At 49.3% G+C, this 21,577-nt stretch overlaps 1 protein-coding gene across 4 annotated transcripts in view; it reads right to left on the reverse strand.

Annotated features, from left to right (window-relative positions):
* Positions 1-5,538: 5,538 nt before the first annotated feature.
* Positions 5,539-21,577, reverse strand: part of HOXA4 (homeobox A4) — a 31,371-nt gene continuing 15,332 nt past the window's right edge. For 2 of the 4 annotated variants that reach the window (XR_012333999.1, XR_012333998.1), the window contains exon 3: positions 11,232-11,362. Coding sequence is in view for 2 of the 4 variants with exons in the window: in XM_019926417.3 (XP_019781976.1) it covers positions 13,523-13,887; positions 14,440-15,067 (993 nt within the window). In the remaining 2 variants the exon portion in view is untranslated. Of the gene's footprint in view, positions 6,950-11,182; positions 11,363-13,048; positions 13,888-14,439; positions 15,166-21,577 lie in introns of those variants that run through there. The other 2 variants (XM_073809762.1, XM_019926417.3) reach the window with 2 other exon arrangements.

A 21,577-nucleotide genomic window follows, 5' to 3' on the forward strand; every position in this document is an offset into this window, starting at 1 on the left:
AGGGGTAGCCAGGCAGCGTAGGAGGCGAGAGCCGGCCGCAAAAATCCGCTGGGCGGCATTTTCTCTTCAAACCGGCCGGGTTGGATGTGGCATTTGAAGAAAGAAGGCGTGGGTCAATAATCAACCCGCACTTTCTCCTCCAAACTGCTGACGCGACTCGCCGCTTTCTCAGCTAAGCCAGCTGCCGGGAAGGCCAGATCTTCGTGAGAACCTGCCGGGGGAGGGGATGGCCCAGGGCGCCGAGGTGAGGGATGGGGCACCCCGGGCGCATACCTTTCCGCCGGCGCCAGGGCTGTGCCGGCAAAACGCGGGGACTGGACCCGCCGAGCCGCCGGAGCCCTGGGAAAGCCGGGGCGGGAGCTCGGGCCGGGCCTCCACCCGCCCCCGACTAGGTGGCCTCTGGGCTGCGGGCTGCGGGCTGCGGCGGGCAGAAGTAGGGTTTGGACCTCAGGACTAGGGTCTGGCGGCCTGGCACGCAGACTGCCCGGGTCCAGGCCTCTCTGCTGACATCCAACAGATTGGATTTTGGAGCTAGGCAGGCGAGGTGATTAAAAATAATAATGTATAATAGCTGACGGATTTTTGTTTGTTTGTTACTGCTTTTTAAGAGAAAAATATCGCCAGTCGATTTCCACCGCCGCCGCGCCCTTTCTAGGTAAATCCCGCAGCCATGCACCCGGCTCTGCCAAAACCGCTGAGGTTTTCTTTGGGGAGAGGACCCCTTGGCTGCCCCAATACCCCTAAGTCCCATGCCCCCGCCCCCCATCCCTCGCCCATGTGGACTAGAAGAAAACATTTTCTCAGCACTAGAAGAATCTCTGGAACAGCGGAGGTGCGCTGGTGCCTTTCTACCCTTCACAGGGGCCTCCTTGTGAACTTATCTGCGAGGGCCTGTGGGTGGCTCCACGGCTGGTTATGCAGCCAGGGAGGAAGGTGAGGAATAACTGTTGGCAAGAAGAGGCATAGAAATCCCAGACTGGGGAGGAAAATCAATGAGGAAATAAGCTTGCCTGTGAGGTTGAAGTTGGCATTTTGAGGGTAAAAGGGGACTAGCCTTTTTTAAAAAAGTATAGCTGTTGTTTAGCTATGATGGAGTGGCTTTAGCTCTTTCCGTGGAGGAAAAACCAACCGGTTCTCTATAAACGTCACTACTGCCTTCTCTCTGTGCACACTTTTATACAGAGTCAGCTCAAGAGTCCATGCCTAGATATTTATTCCGCGTGCTGGCACTGAAGCGACAATAAAAAGATGCCTTTAGCAAACCTCTTCTATTCCCTCTCTCATTCTTTCTAGCGAAACTATATTATTTATGAGTCTTTAACTGGGTCAAAAATGTACCAGAACTGGGTCATAAATCATATGAAATGCTGACAAGTAATTGAACAGCAATTAAAGCTTACATTTTATTTCCAAGGGGTGTTTTAGAGCACTTGAAATGGCCTCAGTTAAACACGGTTAGCGCCTGGGCCAGTAGCGGAGGAGGGCTGAAGCAGCCCTTCCGTCTGGGGAAGTAAATCCCACTCAAGTAGGGGAAACCTGATTTGATTTTTTTTCCAGTGCAGAACGAAATAAGATTTTTTTTTTTAAGTCAGGAGACAAATACGATTCCCGACTCCTTGTAGGCATCTGTTTTCTCTGCTCCAAGAGCTTCAAGAGCAAAGGAAAGCGAAGTTTCCATCACCTTTTTAGGGAGTTTCCATCCTTTCCGGGAGTGCTGGGTCCCTAAAGCCCAGTTAGCTCAGGCTTTCCCAGTAATTTGGAAGCACACTGTTTAACTCTCTGCCCCCATTCTGGCTACAGCACCGTTTCTGGGGCTCTGAAACCGTTGAGACGTCTGCCTCTGCTTTCTGCAGACTCTGCCTTCAGACTTCCCTCCAGCCCAGGGCACACCAGCCAGTCCTCCAGCCCTCCTAGCTGGCTGAGGGCGTACAAGGGGGCGCCCAAGCCTTGTGCATTATGAAGCCCAAACGCAGCTCCAGCTCCCTGCTTTCTCTGTCTCCTGAATGTTAGAATAACAGAGCTTCTGGGCATTCAGCACGCTTGCCCCCACCCCAAGCCTCTCCGAGATTTGAGCTGTCCTTCTCCACCCCTACTCGGGCAGAGGGTGCTCAGGGAAACAATGGCTAGTCCTCAGGGTCTAGCTCCTTCAGTCTGGCAAGTGGGAAAGCGCTTCCTGCAACCCAGCACTGAACAAAGTGGCCCGAAGCATCATCAATAAAATGGCAGCGCATCTGGACGCTCATTGATTTCCCTTTCCCAGCTGCTCTGGCTGTCCAGGTCAGCCCTCACCCTCCATCGTGGCCGGCAAACACGGCTAAATGGGGCGCGATCCCCCTTCTCCTTCACTCAGCCCCCACCCCCTCCAGGCAGTCGTGTCCAGCGAGCACAGCGTGGGCCACCTTGGCCCGAGCCGGCGCTTTGGGACCCTCCCTCTGCCTGGGGCTCAGCTTCTGGGACTCAAGCCCCGATGCAGTGGACAAAGCCACTGGAGCGTCGGAGGCCACCAGGCCCACCTAGTAGCCCCCGAGTGCCCCTTCCTTTACAGCCCCCCCAATACTTTCCAAGGAATTAAATTCAGTCTGAGGCGCTACTGGGGATCTTTCAAATGCTTTCGGTTCTAAGGGAGAAACAAAGGAAGAGAAGGGCTGAGGGTCCTGTCCCTGAACCAGGGTCTCCTCACCTGACCTTTGTCTCTCACAGCCATAACTCACTCTACATATGAACAATCAACGGAAATACCTTAAAATAAATTCCATCCTCCTGGTGTGGCCTGGAGTCCCATCGCTAGCTCGCCCAGAACTGCTCCATGAGCGCTGAAAACTGCAACCCGCTAGGAAAGCGCTTTCCGGAGAAGGGGCAGGAGAAGGAGGAGGTGGGTGCGAGGGGGTGGGGGGAAAAGCTCTCGCTCTGTAGAGAATCTAGAAAACGTAATCACAGGCAAAGCCCGCCCGGGTCTCCGCTCCAAATGCCACAATAATGTGCTGTATTATGTGCTCACGTGGTCATACGTCAACTTAAATCCTTCTATTTCAAATAGGGAATCACTGAAGGAACTAGGTTTCCAAGCAGAACATTTAGCTTTCGGGGAGGTGAAGCGGGGGACCTTGACCAGCAATGGGGAAGGGAAGCACTGTCTAGGGCAGTAGGACGCTGGGGGCATCTCCTCCCACCCCAACACGTGCCACACAAGGCCACTTATCTCCACTTATATTTCTTTACACATGATCCAGACACAAGGGAACAGCAATTCTATCTCCATTCTTACAGTCCACGGAACTTTCCTTACAGTCTTCCACTCACACATAAACTGAACCCAGAACACCCAAGCACTCTAGTCTCCCCTGGCCCACTGGCCAGTATGTCAAAAGGCAAGGCGCTAGCCCTGTTTCCAGAAGGAAACCCAATAAGGACTGGCCTAGTCAGTGGACTCCCTAATGGCCTGCCATTGTATGGAGTTTGCTAACACCCACGCCATACACCACAGCCACTGGAGAAACCCAAAAGGCCCATAATTACCTGACAAAAGGCTGAAGCACCTCCTCCAAGTCCAGTTGGTTTTTTTCGACGGGAACCCCCTAGAAGAGAGATGCTTGGCTCTAGAGTGGTGGGTCAGGGTTTGCTAAATCTGAAGGGACCAAGCGCCCTGGCCAAATCTGTACTTACACATTGCCTTAGTGCATAGCTCAGTGATACATGAAATTATAAGCTTCTGATGATGAAAAATGTAAGGGGAAATGATCTAATTGTCTCTGCAAGAGAGGAAAAAAAAAGAACCAACCTTTGCTGGCATCCCTTGAATTAACCTACTAGACAATCTAGGACCCTCTCTGCTGACAAGTCTGCCCACCCTCCCCCAAGACAACTCTGTCCACCATCAGAAACTGAACTGGACCAACTCAGCTCAGGAAGAACCTGGCATTACCCCTCCCCATCCCACTCCAACTCCTACCTTCTGCTTGGTGACACCATCCACTGACTTTAACACTTCACCCTCTCAGGAGCCATCTAAAAAGTTCCTCTTTTCAGTCTTAGTTTCTGAACTAGGGGAGTGCTCTGTGGTGGTAAGATCCTCATGCCGTATTCTTTTGTTCCTCGAGAGTAGGTCTTCAGCTGGCTAGGCCTCTCTAAGTGTGAGGACTCACTTGTAGCAGCTGCCGGAAGCTGTGCGTGACTCCTTCCCTCCTCTCCTCCCCCACAGAGGAGCAGAAGAGGCCTGGTGAGAATGTAAGGCCCTCAGCAAAGGGGCCTGGTCATGGGGATGTCCAAATCACAAGGGCAATAAAAGAGGAGGAGACCGAATCCCTTGGAAGTAAGCCCTGGCCTAAGCTAGAGGTAGTGTTCCAATAAGGTTCTGTCTGTGGGATAGCTGGGAGAGAACCTCCTTGTGAACTTTCCCAGCTCTGAACGAAGCCACAAGCTAGAAAGTGAGAACCCAAAGTGAAAACCTGCTTCTCTCACGTTTTGGGGGTAGAGGACAGGACCAAAGGCTGGTTTCAAAAAGCACTCTCCAGTTCCCCGAGGACTCAGACAACTAATACACTGTCCTCTGCTCCCCTTACCCCTCCACCCACACAATTTCACCCTGAGCTCTCCAGATAGCCTGGCAAACCCCTTGCCTGCTCCCAACCAAAGTTTCTGCACAGGCTTCGACTCAAAGATGAGAAGGGGCCCCCTTCAGAACTCTCAGAGCAATCTGGAGCAAACCAAAACTCCCGAGGCCATAAATCAATGGGAGAAGTCTTTGGTACTGCTTCAGAGAAATGCCTTAACGCCAGCAAGGCCCAGCAGCATCTCAGCTCCAGCCAGGAGCCTCTATACCGCTATTAACAGCCCAGTTAATGCTCCAACTGCTGTTTAACAATTAACATTAACGACTTGGGGTGGGATGGGGTGATTGGGTGGGATGTGAAGGGAAAAATCTGAGCAAGTCAAAGGAAATTTAACTTCTGAGGTGAAAACAGCTTCGCTATGAGACCTTGGTCTGGGCAAGCCCCCGGGGAACCAGCAGCTGAGAGTCCTCCTTCACCACTCTGAAACCCACTTTCCTGGAGCAAGGCTGTGGGTCTTTTATGGTTCAGTTCCAGAGAACAAGAATAGAGATGCTCAAGTATCTAAGCCCAGGTTGGGAAACCCAGCTGCCAATCCGCCCTCTCCTGACTCCCCCACCCAACCTGGCCAGGGCTGGGGACACATACCCTGGATCCGTGCACCAGAGCCAAAATAGCCGTGAAGTTGTCTTGGAAGGAGCAGGTGACCAAGGATACAGAGCTTGAGTCAATATTTGCAAGGCTGTTGGCAGATTAGCTATATCTGTATTCAAACACTGCAATCTGATTTCTCTGTCAAAAATACACTTAACATTTTTCTCCCTTTACTTAACTCTAGTGGTTTTTCTACTCAGCGTCAGGTAGGGCCTTCTTTGCTCACGGGGTGTGTGTGTGTGTGTGTGTGTGTGTGTGTGTGTGTGTGTGTGTGTGTGTGTGTGTGTGTGTGTGTGTGTGTGTGTGTGTGTAGTGTGTGTGTGTGAGAGAGAGAGAGAGTGAGAGAGAGTAGATTATAGATCATTATTTAACATGAGATATTTCCTGTGGGTGCAACTACAGTACAAATGAGCTCCAAGTTCTCTGGACACATATGGATGTGTATATCATTTTATACACATGGCCGCAGACCTCTGCAACTATTTACACATGCAGTGGTTCTGTTGTGTTCAGAGATGCAAATCATAAGTACACACTGAGTTGCAAATTCCTGAAATGCTCCATCTATACTTGGTATAAACAGACATACAGTAGCTGAGAACGTAACCAGCTTTACAATTACTGTTTACTTCCTATCTGATAAAGTAATAATTGTATCTGGAATACCATATCAGTCTTAGAGCAACACTGAATAGCATGTTTTGATTAATTAACAACCTGATATCTATTGTAGGAGCAGATTTCGGGGAAGGCTGAGGCCTAGGGAATAGAAGATAAAAATCTCAGAAAACTTTTTAAAATAAGTAATTCCTGAAAGCACAAAGCAAATCCATGCTTTCAACCCAAGCTTTTGAAAGCTATTCCAGCAGCCCCTCCCCCAAACAGGCAGCAAATTTATGGATCTTTTACAAGGTAATAAACCACAGTAATTACCTCCCTGCACCCCAAACTAAGAGAACAAATTAAGCCAGAACTTGAAAAGAATTTTAAAGAGTTTTCCCTTGTTCCAAATAGGAAAAGAAAACGCCGAGACATACAAAACTCGTGCTTTTCGTATAGGAGGATCAGCGGATCAGCCCGGCTAAAGAAACCCAGAAGCCCAGCTGCCTGCGATGGTCTACACATTTGAAATACAGCAACTTCCTTCGTGCCGAGAAAAGGCAAAACGATAGGAGAAACTGCAAGGCGGCGACACAAGTTTCCTCCACGCAGAGCTGGGACTGGCCACAACTGCCGAGCTCACAGTCTCCGCAGGCGCCGCAAACAGTCCACAAGGAGAGCAGCCCACGCAGCGGCCGCCGCGCCAGTGGCCTCTACTTGCTTTTGCCCTGCTGTTCCGTGTAGCGGTTTGGTCTGTCTGGGGCATGCCGGAGGGGACAAACACACCCTTCTGAGCCCCCTGCCCCCCACACAGACACACATCTTTGGTCTATGCAACCGCCCCTCCGTACGAGGCCAGCTTTGGGGCAGAGCTTTGTCCGCTGAAGCCCCGCATTGGCTGGGCGTGCAGCTGAGGGGAACCAGCCCCAAAACTCCTCTGAAGTTAAATATTGACCAGCACCTCTTTCAAAGGGCATGGGGTTGCAGCTGCCACGGAAAGTAAACTCCTGCCTAAAGGCCCGGTGCGAAACCCGGGGCAGTGAAGAGTTTTGACGCAGCGCTTACCTCGAAAGATGTCGAAGACTGAACTCGAGAGTGTCTCCAGCTCCGGGCGCTCAGGGAACCGCCGTTTCCGGTGTCTGGGCGCTCTGCGGACAAACAAACAGCAGAGGGTGAACAGCGGCTGCGGAGGAAGGGAGTTGGAAGGCCGGAGGCCGAGACGAAGGCAGCGCGGGCACCCGGGTGGCCCCCGGGGTGACGCGGACACGGAGGAGTCGCCAGGGCACTCGTCCATGCGGCTCACTCATTGCTTGAAAGGTTCCGGTCTACAAATAGCCTGAAGATCATGATTTATTTTTGTAAAATAAATACATACTCCATCTCCGCACCCACACTCTTTTTTTTTTCTTTTTATGCGGGGGGGAGGGGAAGCGGGAAGAAAATGGACCAGACGGAGGAAGACAAGAAGGTGGAAGAGGCTTTCTGTTGGTGTCCGCTCTGCTGCGAGAGCTCCTCTCGCACCTCAACTTGGGGATGTGAATGCACGCTTTATTTTCTTTTGCTAACAAAGGGAAGCCTTGTCTGGGAGCATTCAATCACGGACTCTCCTGAAACCTCACTAATAGTGTTCATTTCTGTTTGGCGCGAAATCAGATTCCAGCTCAGCCCATGGGCTGGGGCAGTCTTGTGAGGTTTTGTCTTCTGGTTCATTAAAGCCCTGGGGCATCCTTTCTCGGTCCCAGTGGGCTGGCGGGACCACCACAGTGCCCAGTCCCTCAGAGTAGGCCAGTTATGGTTTCTGGAAGTGGGGGAGATGGGGAAGGATGCGGGCATCAGACAATAACCGATCTGGGGGCCCTACCCAGGCTCCCTACCCAGGCTCCCTATGCACAGCAGCCACGAGCCGCTCCAGGCCCTAATTCCGCTGCTGCCTCATTCCTTAAGATATCTGCAACCCTCTCTTGCTCTCTAACTACCAAATGGTCAGCCAACTTTCAGGGGATGGGGGAAGACTCTGAGGAGGGACAAAGAATCCTCCTGTGCGTTGGGTTCAGGCTTGGAGAAGTTCTTTGCTGGGCTGGGACTCTGAGGGCCGGTTGCTTCCACAGCTCTGTCCCTGCCCCACTATCCCTTCACCCAGGCCTGGGTGGCCTCCCCACACTCCAGCCTGCCTAAATTAGCCCCAGTGGCTGTCCCGCGTCCATGCAATCCTGCTGATAGTGCCAAGAGAGGCTACCAAATAGCCGGTAAGTACCCTGACCCTCAGGCTTCGGGGCCCTCTAGCACACTGAACAAGTGGCCGCACACCAGCAGGTAGCTGCCCTCTGCCACCACCTCGACCTGCAGGCCCCATTGTCCGTCAAGCACTTGGGACTCAGAATCCATGCTGGGCCCTTTCTCTTGTTCAAACTTGCCCGCTATGTCCCCAAAGGGAGCGCCCCCTGGCCTTGAGGATCCTGGCCTGACCCTGAGCAAGGTGGGGCTTAGCTACCCTGCACATTACCACTCAGCTTAGCCCCAGAAGGATCTGCTGCACCACAACACACATCCACCACAACACACATCCCCACCCCCTCACGCTTAGGAGTATTGTCATTATTATGGTGATCATTGTTGTTGCTATTTCCTTATCCCCAAGTCAAATATTCATGGCTGCTGTTCCACCATAAATCGTTCAGACTAATGAGTCACAAAGAGATGCTGCCCAGGTCTCTCCCTCTGCAATGGCCGCCACCACCGCGGCCTCTCTCTCCGCGTTTTTGGCGCTCGCCCGGCGCGGGTGATTTATGAACACCGGGAAAATTGGACAAAGCCGCGCGTCCGTTCTGTGGTATCTCTGCAGCCTTCCCCAGTGCGAATCAGAACATTACCAACTGTCTGCTCATCCGTCCCACTTCATCACCAAAGCCAAGATGTGACCGCAGAAATCCCGAGCCCGAACTCACGTTTGCCCGGGCGCGGCGCGCTCCACAGACTCGCAGAACCCCTGCAGGAAAAGCCCCAAGACCCAGCGTGGGCCCGCCAGCTCCGGTCCTGGCCGCTGATGGCCTCTTTCCACCACTCCTGAAGGAGTTAAAAAGCCTTTGGATACAAATCTGAGTATGTGTGCTTTTAAAAATCAAATAGGAAGTTGGGGGACTCACTTCTGAGAGATTCATTCCTAGTGAAGCCCTGACGACTCCGATCCATTCCTGACGATCCACATTAATTATTTAATGAGTCACGTGACCACAAAGATTACAATTTCAATATCTCCCTCGAACAGGCGCTACACCTTTATCTGCTGCAACCAGGATCCTTGTTTAACTTTTTTAGCTCCCAGGCCTCCGAAACGCAGATGCCCGCTCCCAGGCAAGCCACCGCCATGTAAATCCCAGGGCCAGCCATAGTAGAATTAGTCATTCCAGGACTAGGAGAATTGTGGACAGTCAGGTGCCCTGATGTCGGTCCCCTCCTGAGCCCAGAGGTCAGCCCACCTGTCTCAGCGCACTGGCTAAAGCAGTTTGGTTACATGATTTCCCCAGCTGCTTTGGTGGCTCATCAGGCAAGAAACCACCCTTCTTCCCTGGCCTCTGGACACCTGTGGCCCTCTGTTTCAAGTGTAAGCTCAGATGCATATGTCCATTCCAGGCTGCTGCAGAGAAAAGATGTCTGTACACTTACCCCTACCCAAGGTGAGACCAAAGACTCTGTTCAAACTACACACTCATTAACATAAAGAACGTGATGGGGAAGCGTTCAGCTGCCTCAGTTTCCTCATTGGTAAACTGAGAAGACTGAACCAAAACGGCCTCCAGATCTCTTTTGCTCTGGACATCCTTTCAATCAGGGGATCTCTTTTAGCCCCAGGAATCAATCCCAGAGAGGGTGGGACTGGCCTGAAAGCAGGGGTGGGGGAGAGGGGCCCCCATGAGTTTGGGGCCTTGAGAAGAAGAGATGCCAGAGTTCCAGGACTGAAGTTTCAGACTAGAATGTTTCACAACAGCGCCAGCAGCCTCCCTGATGCTATCAAGGAGTTAGAACACACTCTCTTCCTCCTCCTTCCCAGCCCCTACTCTTTGAGAGAGGAAGCAGTTATTCTTGGGCCAGTGTATAATATAGACAAGGGGCAACAGGAGCAGCTGCTGGGAAAGGTGAGCCTGTGTTCTTCAATACCAGCCCGCAGCTAGGGATGCAGAGACCAAGAGAGTACAAAGAACAGCCTATTGCCTGCACAGAACCAACGCATTCACACAGGAAGTCCCAGGTTTCTGTTTGCTACAGTGATTCTTCGGGGTTTTTCTTTCTTTCCATTCCAAAGAGCCGTGGATATGTTTCTATGTTGAAAGGGCTGTAGAAAAGGCAGTGGTGAGAAAAGCAGCACAGATTGGAAGCTCAGGGAAGCAGGGGGACAGAGGAGAGATGGTGATACTCATCCCATGGGGAGGAGGCTGAGAAGTGGGGGGAATGTGGGCACCCTGGGACAGGTGAATATAAAGTCAAAGATGCTGTGTGGAGGGCCCACTCTCCATATATCTAGGTAATCTTCCCAGGAGGTCCATCCTGGGTATTAAGTACTCTACTATGCCTGTCACAGTTGAATTCCTGCTGTAATAAAACACCGGGTATATCGTAGATTTCAGCAAAACTAGGAAAGAGAGCCTGAAAAGTGCCATCTCTCTTCACGGGGGAGAGTGTTAAGTACTTAATTCAAACTGTGACCATTAAAGTGTCTCCTATCCGATTAGGTTGATTTCAGATGTTGACAAAACTTTTATCTCCGGAGTCATGCACAGTGTGGCTCTGTGACTAAAGCAGATGAGTGTGTGTTAGAGGGAAGGAGGGGAAAAGAGAGAAAGAAGAGGGGAGCATGTATAAGGGTCATTTTTGTAGGAGGCTTACAGAGCTTACGCAAAATACTGTCTTTAAAGGCCAAGGGTTTGAGGGGCCAGTAGGGTCCGCTTTAAAAAAAAAATTAATGAGATAGAAAATTTGTCCTCTGGGTGAACTCTTATGGTTGCCCTAGCAAGGGGCAGACAATGAACGATTTTGAAGCACAAAGTGGGATTTTCTAAGCTGTTATAACAAACTCCCTTAAAGACCAAATCTGAAGCAGGCAAAACACTTGAAGAAATGACATAATCATTTGGATCATTGTGGGTAACTTTGGCTTTGTAAAACTTACCAACACCTTAATAATCAAGACAGCTTGGGCAAAAACTACCATTTTGTTCTGGGATATTAGAAAGACAATCTCGATCCTCTCTCTTTTTTTCCTGGATAGATTTAGAGTAAGTGAAAGAAAGTTACCCCTTCCACCCCTATACAAGTGCCCCCAGTATGAAGCTAATGAATGCCCCCGTACCCCTCCTTCCTCACCAAGGAGAAATATAAGAATTTACCTTAAATGATGATAATCTGCCATTCGAGGTTTTGCAGCTCGACACTCAATTTCCACCAAGAGTCTAGGCATTTTTTGAGCAGACAGCCAAGACGCTGAGTCTTTGCCCGAGACCACATTATTTTCAAGAAGATCCCTCGCTTCTCCACAGACTTTTCCCAGAGAATGCCTTTCAGAATTGCTGTTGAATTACAAAGAAGTATTTATTGTATGAGGTGATTAATGATTCCTGGGGAAATTGCTATTTTCAGCGTGATTTAATTGCGTTTTACAAGTGAGTGTAGTAGGGGGAGGGTTAATAAGTTTTAGCAGCAGTTGCAGGGCCTCCAGAAACCCCTGGCACCCGTTGGCACCTTATAAAATGCACTTTATGCCAGGTTTGGCCTGACCTGGGAAGAAGTGTATTTGTTTGCCCCTGAATTTTCCTGGGGAGAGGAGGTGGCCCCTCAGAGACTGGTGTCCACTTTCCTCTCAGATCTGGTTTGCTCCCAGGTAGAGAACAATCACCCTTGCCTGTTATCACACACAGAGCAGCCGAGGCGAAAGGGGTAACAGCACTGACTACTGGCTAAGGATGGTTAGCCTCTGATGGGAAAACGTGTTTAAAAATCCTCTAATACTGCAGAGGTAGGTGAGTTCCCCCCTCCCATCTCTGCTAAAATTGTTACATGAACTAAAAACTGCACTCATTCAAAGCCAGGTTACAGTTCTAATATTTGGGGGCTAGTGGCTGTTGGTTTTCTGAATCTTGTTGCAGAGTACTCCCTTCAGTGACAAGCAAGTCTAAATCCTCTTTTACTAATTTGTAAATCAGTAAACAAATACTAGGGCTATGAAGATTGAGAATGGGGTTTGAGTTCAACCTTCTGAGTCTAGATCTCTAGGTTGCGCAGAAAGATCCAGGAGCATTTGAGGAAGGCGACCCTAGTTCAGAGATTGGCTTTCTTCCAGCACTTAATACTCCCAGGTCTACCTTGCTTAAGGTGTCATTATGCTTTTTCTTTCCTCAGAAGAAACTCTGGAGGGTGTACTGGGAAAATTCAGTTTATTTTGAAAGCTCCTGCTTCAAGAAAGAAAAAAGAAAAGAAAAAGAAACAAACAAACAAAAATCCCAAGCTGTAGTTAGTGAAGAAGAGAACCTTATAAACAGCCGAGAAACAAAAAGCAATCTCAACTCTTCGCACAAACTAGTTTTTATCTCCAGGAAAACAGAAAGATTAAGCGTGAAGGTGCAATAAATACCAAAGAGACCACTTCTTTCCAAGTGTGCTCAGAGTTCAGCATGTAGAACAGCTGCAGAAAGTCCTGGGCCCACAGCACTGCGCAGTTTCACCTTTCATTGCAGAGAAGGACACGTTTCTATGCCTTACAGAGACTTGAAGCCTGAAAGCCTGGCCAAGTTTGGGAAGAGGAGCCCTCTCAGAGCTCAAGAGCCTTCCTGCTCTTTGGAACTTTTCCCACAGTGGGTCAAACTTGACAAGAGTTCAGCTCAAGTTGAACAAATTATGTGAGCAGTTAGTCCAAGTGAATGCAACTCAAGCCATCTACAGGAATTTTACATGCAAGGTCAACCATTTCAATTGAGATAATTTTTTTTTAATTAAAAGTAGGAAACACACAAATATGTCTCAGAACTTTGTTTTTTAAATGGAGTTTATTCTTAGCACATGTCTTTCTATAGAGCCACACCACAATTTGTAGAGTTGCACATGGGTCTAAATGCACTCTCCCTCCCCCAAGATAGTGCCTCAGAATAAGACAACAATATCTCCACAACAATATTTTAAATAAATGAAAGGAAAGGAAACTAACGTGTCACATCTACCATCAAGGTCTGTACATTTTGAGAAATAAATAATCTTGTGAGGTCCACAATGTCTACTCATTTATTCAGTTCGGTACAAGCTTGTATGAGCTGCCTTAATGAGGGAAGGGGAAATAAGAAAGATAGGAAAAGGGTCTGATTTCTTCTGCTTGCAACAAATATACATGTACACGTCCCCAGTCAGCATGGGTTGTGCAACTGACTTTAGCCATCTCAAAAGTATTTGATGCCAAGTGGTTCTTCTCAGGTACCCAAACCTGGCAGCCTTGTTCAGGCCAGCAGGTTGTCCCACTAGTCAGCATCTTGGCCATTGTCCTCTCTTGGGCGGCAACCAGCTCACACTCTTACCCAGAAAATGTCTTTTTATTATCCTTTTCACCTTTTATTATCCTTTTCACCAAGCTGAGTTTTGTTTTGGGGTCTGTTGTAGTCCAGATGGGGAGGGGTGGATGGGAAAGGGGCAGAAGAGGAAAGAAAAGCATGTGAGGGCAAGAACTGGTCTAGAGCTCTGGAAGATTATATGGAGGAGGGAATGGGTGTGGAGGCGCCCTGGTGGGGGTGAGGATGGGGGTGCGGGTGTGGGCTCTGAGTTTGTGGTTTCCCCGGTGGGCCTGCTGAGGCTGAGGCCGAGGCCGAGGCCGAGTTGGAGGATCGCATCTTAGTGTTGGGCAGTTTGTGATCTTTCTTCCACTTCATCCTTCGGTTCTGAAACCAGATCTTGACCTGGCGCTCGGACAAGCAGAGCGTGTGGGCAATTTCGATGCGGCGACGCCGGGTCAGGTAGCGGTTAAAGTGGAACTCCTTCTCCAGCTCCAAGACCTGCTGCCGGGTGTAGGCGGTTCGGGAGCGCTTGGGCTCCCCTCCGTTATAACTGGGGTTGACTGAAAGCCCATAACCCCGAAGGAGAAAGCCAAGGAGGAGGGAGTGGAAGAGAGGGAAAAGAGGAGGAAAGAGAAGGTGGGGTGGGGGAAGAGCAATTGGACATCATCATTATATAATAACCTGACACCAAGTTCACGCAAGATACATAAAACGGCAAAGAAAATGTTTCACAGGCTATTGACAAGGGAAACACCCAAGAGCCATAAAGAATAGTGCTGGGCATTGGGGCTGAAGAAAAGCTTCAAAGACACATGGCCTGAAGCCTCTGCCAGGGCAATTAAATTTATGGGGGCTATAATTACTGCCCTAACAGTTTGGCGTCTCGTAAATCTCCCGATAAAGGGACCCCGGGTACAAAAGGATTCTCACGTTGGGATCAGGCGGCTGGCTGGCGCGCACACACCCACATCCCACTGTAGCTAGAGCCAGCTGGGGGCTCCCCTCCCGAGGCCCCCAACCCCTCGGCCTCTCCCCACGACCCCCGCCCCGACCCTGGAACCCGGGCTCGGTCCCAGCCCACCCTCCCGCGCCTCCCCAGCGGCGCCACGTACCGGCGCTGACATGGATCTTCTTCATCCAGGGGTACACCACGGGCTCCTTGCCCTTCAGGCCCAGCGGGCTCTTGTCGCCCAGGAGCAGCGGGCACGCGGGGGCGCTGCCCCCTGCCGGGACGCCCGGGGTGGCGGGAGCCGCCTCGCAGCGCCGCGGGGGCGCGGAGGCAGCCGCACGATGCTGCGGGGGAGACGGCGGCGGGGGCTGCCGCCCGGGCGGCATGACATGGCTCGCGTGCAAGCCGTGCGCGGGACCCTTGGCGTGCGCCGGGGGCTGCTCGGGCTGCGGCGGCCGCCCGGGGCTGGCGCTGCCGCGGTAGTCATAGGGGTAGGCGGTGTCGGCGGCACCGTGCGCGGGGTAGAGCGCGGCTGCGGGATAGGAGGCCTCGCGGGCGGCCCGCGGCGCGTAGTAGGAGGCTGCGGACTCTCGGCTGCCGCCCGCGTGGGGGAGCTGGGGCTGCTGCTGCGGCAGGTGCTGGGCCGCGGGCACTGGGGGCTGCTGGTAGCCCGGGCCCCCGCCAGGGCCGCCGTCTCTGCCGCCCGGGCCGCTGTGCTGCGCGTACTCCTCGAAGGGAGGGAACTTGGGCTCGATGTAGTTGGAGTTTATCAAAAACGAGCTCATGGTCATTAATTTGTGAAGTGCAAAAATACTAATTTTTCTCGCGTTGTCGTTTTTCTGGGCTCGCCGAGGCCCCTCCCCCTCCTGCCTCGCTTCCCATCCCCCCTTTCCCCCGCTCCCTTCCCCTCCCCCGCTGTCAAGATCCCACCCCTCCCCCTCCCCCCTCCCTCCGCCGCCGACGCCACCAAAATTCGCGCCGCTCCTCCCTCGCGGCTCGCCCGCGCGCGCGCGAGCGTCCCCGGTCTCGGCCCCGCGCGCGCCCCGCCCAGTACCGCCACGTGACCCGCCCCCGCCAATGTGCGCGCCGCGCGCGCGGACCCGGATCAGGAAGCGCGCGGGCGGGTGATGGATGCTGCTGTCCGGCTCCAGGAGGAGGGAGGGAACTGGAGCTTTGGGCGTCCAAACCCCCAACTTTGAGTTCCTCTGGGAATTCAGGGCCCGCAGTCTTCTGGTCCTCTCGGATGCCCAGACCGAGCCCTATGCGTGCCCTACTCTGGCCTAGGCCTCGGGGCAGACAGACGGCCGCGGCCCAGCGTTGACCTCGGGGCCCAGCTTGGCCTGGCGTCCTCAAGGGTTCGAGGCCGCCTGGGGGAGGGAATGGCGTCGGGACCAAGAGGGTATTCCGGTTTTTATCCTGGCCGGGGAATAAAACGAATGAGGCTAACACACCGGTTTTCTCACCAGCTGATTCCCTTCCGCACATCATGCCCGCCGCGTCCGCGCCCAACGTCCGCAGTTTGAGAAGCCAGGCAGGAGCGAAAAGGGTGGGTGGGTGAGCAGCTGAGAGAAATCGGCCCCTGGATGTAAAGCAAGGCAATTCCAATACAACCGGATGAGCACTTTTCCTTTTTTCTTTCTTTTAGAAGAAGATACTTGGTTTTTTACCTAAAAAAAAAAGCAAACAACCTTCCTAATAGCATCTCATTTGATGGAGGTGTCGATTCAGAATGAAACATGCCCCAGTGTAGTAGGTGCGATTGTGAGAAAGTGGCCCAAGGGTGGGGATGCATAAGAGCGATAATGCCGCCACAAAATCGAGCGTTGAGACCAACAACTTCCTACTTCAGAAAAATCTCCAAACAAAAACAAACTAAGGATAGCATAGGCACTGTGCCGAGGGGTCTTTTCCCGCTAAGAATTTTGTTTTGTCTTTTAGCTGTTGCTTTTCCAGGCTGTATCTGAGGCTAAAGTTATATTTAAGGACGGTCTATAATTTCTGGATTGCTGAAAATTAGCATATTAATGATGTCAGTAGCTCTGGAAAGTGGGGAGAGAGGACTGTTGTCTGCCATTTGGTAATTGAAATTTGATGGGTAAACTAATTATGCCATTATTAACAAATAAATTACTTATTAATTCCACCTAATGTTGATCTTCAAAGTAAATACTGATGCCTTACTCGTTGTGTGTACTTTCCCTTTCCTTTTCTGAGTGACAGACATACCTAGATCCTCTACTTTTCAGCCTAGATTAAAGCAGTGCGTTTAACTAGCATAGTCACCATTCTAAAAACACTTTCATATTGGCATGTAAAGCAAGGATTTTTCAGCTGGTGTACCCTACTTGATTTTTCAAAGAGCAATATAAACTGCCTTCTCACAACTGAGTCTGAAACGCAGGCAAGGAAAGTCATAGCCTAAGCCTGGAGACACTTCAAAACGAATGTGAATTCTATCTTCATTTATATCGGTTACTCATATGAGTTACTAAATGCTGGAATATATCCATTTGATGGATAGTCATTTAATGCTTAGCCACATAAAGCCCATTATAAGGTACTAATCTTTAAACTAATTTAGGGAAAGAGGTTAAAAAAGGGATCATGTTAGCTTTCTAACTGCAATCACCCTGAAGTGGTACAAAGAGGTTTTCCACATTGGATGTGTGTCTGTGAAGAGTGCTGTCCATTGACATGGCACACCCTGAAAATTTTTAAAAATGAAATCTAAGCCACAGACAGAAATCAACGCTGAGTGTAAATCTTTAGACATTCTCTCTAGACTCTCTAGCCTGTGATATAGCTGCCTAAACCAATATCTCTCTACAGCAAGAAAAAATAGTATATACATATGTGTACTACATAACATGAATAATATGTACATACATAAAGTCATTAGCAAAACTGGGCTCTCTAAGCTTCTGGGAAGAAAAAACATGACAAGGAAATTTTGCCTCCCTCCTCGTGTCATCAGACTAAGGTCTTAACCATGTCTGTTCAATATTATTTACAGACACTAAAACACAAAATTCATGTTGTTTAGCCTCAGAACCGTCTACCGAGTTTCTATTTTAAAGTATTAACGAGGCTCGGGCACTGTTTTGTATATGGTTAACCTAAACGAGTTAACTGCGCCTGTGTTTCATGTGGTTCTATTACTTTAGGAAGATGGGCTTACACAGAATCCCCCCAAGGCCTGTAACTTGTCTTTGTGGTTCGTATCATAAACACAAATGAAGCCAGGACCACCAAGTGTTATCTCACACACCGACATTTTGACATTTTACTGCAAGATTTATGGCTGTAATAAACAATCTCAGTACCTTTTCTGATCCTTCCACAATCTCTCTTCGCAAGCCATAGCATCATTCCATTGAATCAAATAATCTTTGGAAAAGCAAAACAAAGAAAACTCTTGCCTTCATATGCGATCCAAGACACCAAAGTAAAGCCAGGAAGAAACTAACTCAATAAATAAATAAACTGAGGTTTACCAGCAGCGCCTTGTCCGAAAAAAGATGGGATGCCCTGAAATCGAGCAGAGAGGGAGTGTGCTAATCTTCGCACGCCAACTGGCTCCAGTCCCAAGCAGGGTGAAAGCGTTATCCTTTTCTTGGGAAACTGGTAAGCACATTTGCTCATTTCCACGTGCAGGGATAACATATATTCCCAACAAAAGCTTTCTTAAAGTCCCATTAAGTGAAATAACTTTTCATCATGTCCTCGAGTCCCAGATGGAGAAGGAGAGTGAAGGGAGTCCAAGGGAGAGGGAGGGCGAGAGGGGGGCAGTGTTTTGCAGCCTAGTTTGAATCTGATTTGAATCATTTTGAATATATTTGGAACAGCCTTCCCTCTTGAATGCAGCCCTGTCCCAAGTTTCAAAGTGACCGAACAGTGACACCGTGCGCATTTTGTTTCTTATTAATCTTACACATTGACAGTCTTTGTTAAATCACAAGGCGCGCCCTTCACCAGCCGACATTTTCATATTTGTTAGACGCGCTGACCTGAAGTTCACCTCGGCCTTGGACTTTGCGCCTCTAAAAGGTCTATACCATGTCTTTTAGAGAGTGGGTGCTTTGCCCAGGTCACTCCTTCTCAGGGAAAACCAAGGCGGGGGCAGCAAAGGAAATGTAAACGTTATGGAATGTATTGACTGTATTTGTCCTTTGTTCTCTAGAGCGAGAGTCCCCCAGACTGACTGTTCGCTGTCTGAAGCACGTCTCTGGAGGGCACGGGAGAAGGACTGAATTTCAAAATGCCTGATGGTGGCATTTGAGGGCTTCCCCCACCTACAGTCGGCATAGGATTTTAGAGAAGCAATACTTTATCAGCCATTTGACCAATTAACTGTTTGGGGGTAATTTCCTTATAGAAGTTTATACTAATGAACACAACCCAGGCATAAGGCATATGAAATTCATATCCGGATTAGACATGAATTTTAACCAGGATTGTGTGAGAGGCCTAAAGATTAAAATCCTCCAAATAAAGAAAGTAAGCACTCTAAAAGCAATAACTTCTGCAGGTACATTTTCTTTGAGTTGAAAAACTAGCTAAGAGGTGTCTGTGATTATTGAAGCTGACATGTTCCTAAGGTGTGGCGCGTTTTTAACCAATAACACAATAACAGGGTTTTCTCAAAGAGACGCATAATTGTCTTGGTGACTAACGGGGGGGGGGTTTCCGTTTTCTTCATTTCACTGGCCCAGATGTGGTGAAGTGTTCGCTGCTGTAACAGCAGTCACCGCAGTTGTTCCTTTTCCTCTGTTCTCATCTGGCACACCCCCATTTGGCTTCAAGCTCTTGGCCAGAGTGAAAACTTCACACATTGCACAGTGAAAGCAACCTGACTACTTCCACAAAGGCAGTGTTTGGGAAATATTTGCTCTTACCCCTGAACATACCTGGCACCAGCAAATCTAATCAAGCAGACTATAGTGGGATGATCTTAAATGTCCCTGCAAGGGTCTACATTTTGAGTAGTTGAATTAGTTTATCTCTAAAATTAAAAGAAAAACCTAGAAAAAAATGTCATCTTTCTCTTCTCTGTTTCCCTACACGAATTACTTGAAGATCAATACACAGAAAAGGAAAATACGTCCCCCAGAAAATAGATGCTAACGGTACCAACACTTAACGTTAATATAGGTGCATGAAAAATAAAATATTGTTTAGCTCTCCAGTTGCAGTGCACACACAAGGCATGGTTCCAGTAGGCTTCCCTCACACACTATTCCCTTTCTTTTCTACTCTCCCGCCCTCCCTCCTTAGCTTGCTTCCCCTCTCCTTGGCTTTCATTCCAAATGTATTTTTAAAGAGTATTTTCTGGAGAATAGAAGTCTGTCACTGTGGTCTTGAGAAGAGGTCTGGCATTTGTGGATTCTACCTTCCTGCTTAAATGGCGTATTCTTTACAGTTTATTCACCCATAGATTGTAGCATTTCTCTTACATTCAGTGTAGGGTTCACAATAAACATAATGAAAAACTTTCAACAACAGGAATATTTTCCTGGTACCAATAAGCATTTTCTCACTGGTGGAGGGGGTAGAGGAATCCTGCCCCTTTCCGGAGGGTTTCCACTTCCTTTCTCCCCTTCCCAGCTCTTTGCATTTAGTGGGTGGCAGTTTCAGAAAAAGCATTCTGTCCTTGAAAATTGCAAAGGATACACTTTGCAAGAAGTGCCTGTGTTTGCCCTTGTTCTCACACACTTTAGGGATCATTAAAGGTACTAAAAAGGAAAAAAACTGGCCAATCAAAATCACAGTTTTCAAATAAAGGAAGTTTCCTGCCCGATCTCTTTCCTTTGAAGGTATGATGGAACATTGGCAACTTGCTACATTATTTCTAAAGGTCCACTGATGAGTTTTGAGCTTTTTTATTTTGTGACAAACGCACAAACAGACTCCTGGTTCTCCAGCATCTAGGGTGTTGGTGCTTCAATAATCTATGCCTATTTACCTGCTGCTATTCCCTTAGAATGGGAGCGATAATTCAAGATGAAATACAGCATGTATTAGTCTTGAAAAGAGGAATTTTCTATCCTTTCCTTCGTAATTGAGGTCATTCAACCACTAGGGTTCACCTGGAGTCCATACCGTGATACACGCGTCACTCTGAGCCATTTTATCTTTTGTGCTGATAGTCAAGATCGCAACTCTAACATTGACATCAAACTCTGTCTGGGCAGATGACGAAGAGCGCTGCACAACGTAAACTTTTGACCCTCAACTTTTTGACCTGCAGTTACAACCACAAAGATACACAAAGCTGTGCCTCTTCTTTCAAGGGGAAGCCCCCCACCCCAGGAGCTCAGGGATGCCCTGCTTCTGCCACTGCCTTTTGGAGTAAGAGGGTGAATTGGATATTTTTGTGTGTTTGTGACTGTATTTCCTGTCAAGTCAGCCTCCTACCTCCTTTTGTCATCACTTAAATAGGAATGAGATTATTATAAAATCACTCATCATTACGTTTACAAGGAAAATTTGGAGTAGGAGGCTTTTGCGAGGGGAACCTCGTAAAAAGCGAAAGAAAAGAAAAGACGGGGAGAAAGCAGGCAATGGAAGTGGGAGACTTTTCCTTTATTTAAAAATAAAGACGCAGCCCTAATTGTTGGGAAAGCTGGCCCAGGCAGGAGAGTTGACTGTGAACTTGTACTAAAGCGTGCTCTGCTGGCGATTCCTAGGGTGTGCAGATTTATCTTCTCTGCATTTACTTAACCCGGCAGTGAACTGCACGGGCGTCATTTGTTAGGCGATGACAGACTTCACCTCCAGCAAGGGCTGCTTCACAAAATCGCAATAATTACCCAATAACCTTCATAACAAATATTATTATTGAAAAGACCGGTTTGTGGGGAAGGGAACTGGTGGGAGAAAGGCAGCTTTCTTTGCAAAAAAACACCAAATAAAACCGTCCTAGTCAGATCTTTCGGTTCTGGGGTTTAGAGTGGCTAGGACTGTGGCTCCCCTCTCCTATGTGGGTGGGAGCCTAGGCAGACCCCCTCAGTCCTGTCTGGAAGCCCCGATTATAGTTTTGTCATTGTCTAGAAAGAAATTCTGCCTTAGAAGCCAAAGGGATGGCGCCCACAACGTTCTGCACTCTCCACGATGGGCAAACCTCAGACAGACTCCAGAGCGAAGGTGGGGGATAGCCTTTGCAGGGCATCTTTCAAGCTAAAAGGATTGTTTTCCTCTTTAATAGCCTATCTTTCAGGATGTAATTTGGTCTCCCCTCACTAGTTGTTTGGATATAATACTCTTCACATCTCAACAAATGAACATGACTCCGTTTCTGGTAG

This window comes from Tursiops truncatus, chromosome 9, assembly GCF_011762595.2.
Source record: "Tursiops truncatus isolate mTurTru1 chromosome 9, mTurTru1.mat.Y, whole genome shotgun sequence".
NCBI classification, from domain to species: domain Eukaryota; kingdom Metazoa; phylum Chordata; class Mammalia; order Artiodactyla; family Delphinidae; genus Tursiops; species Tursiops truncatus.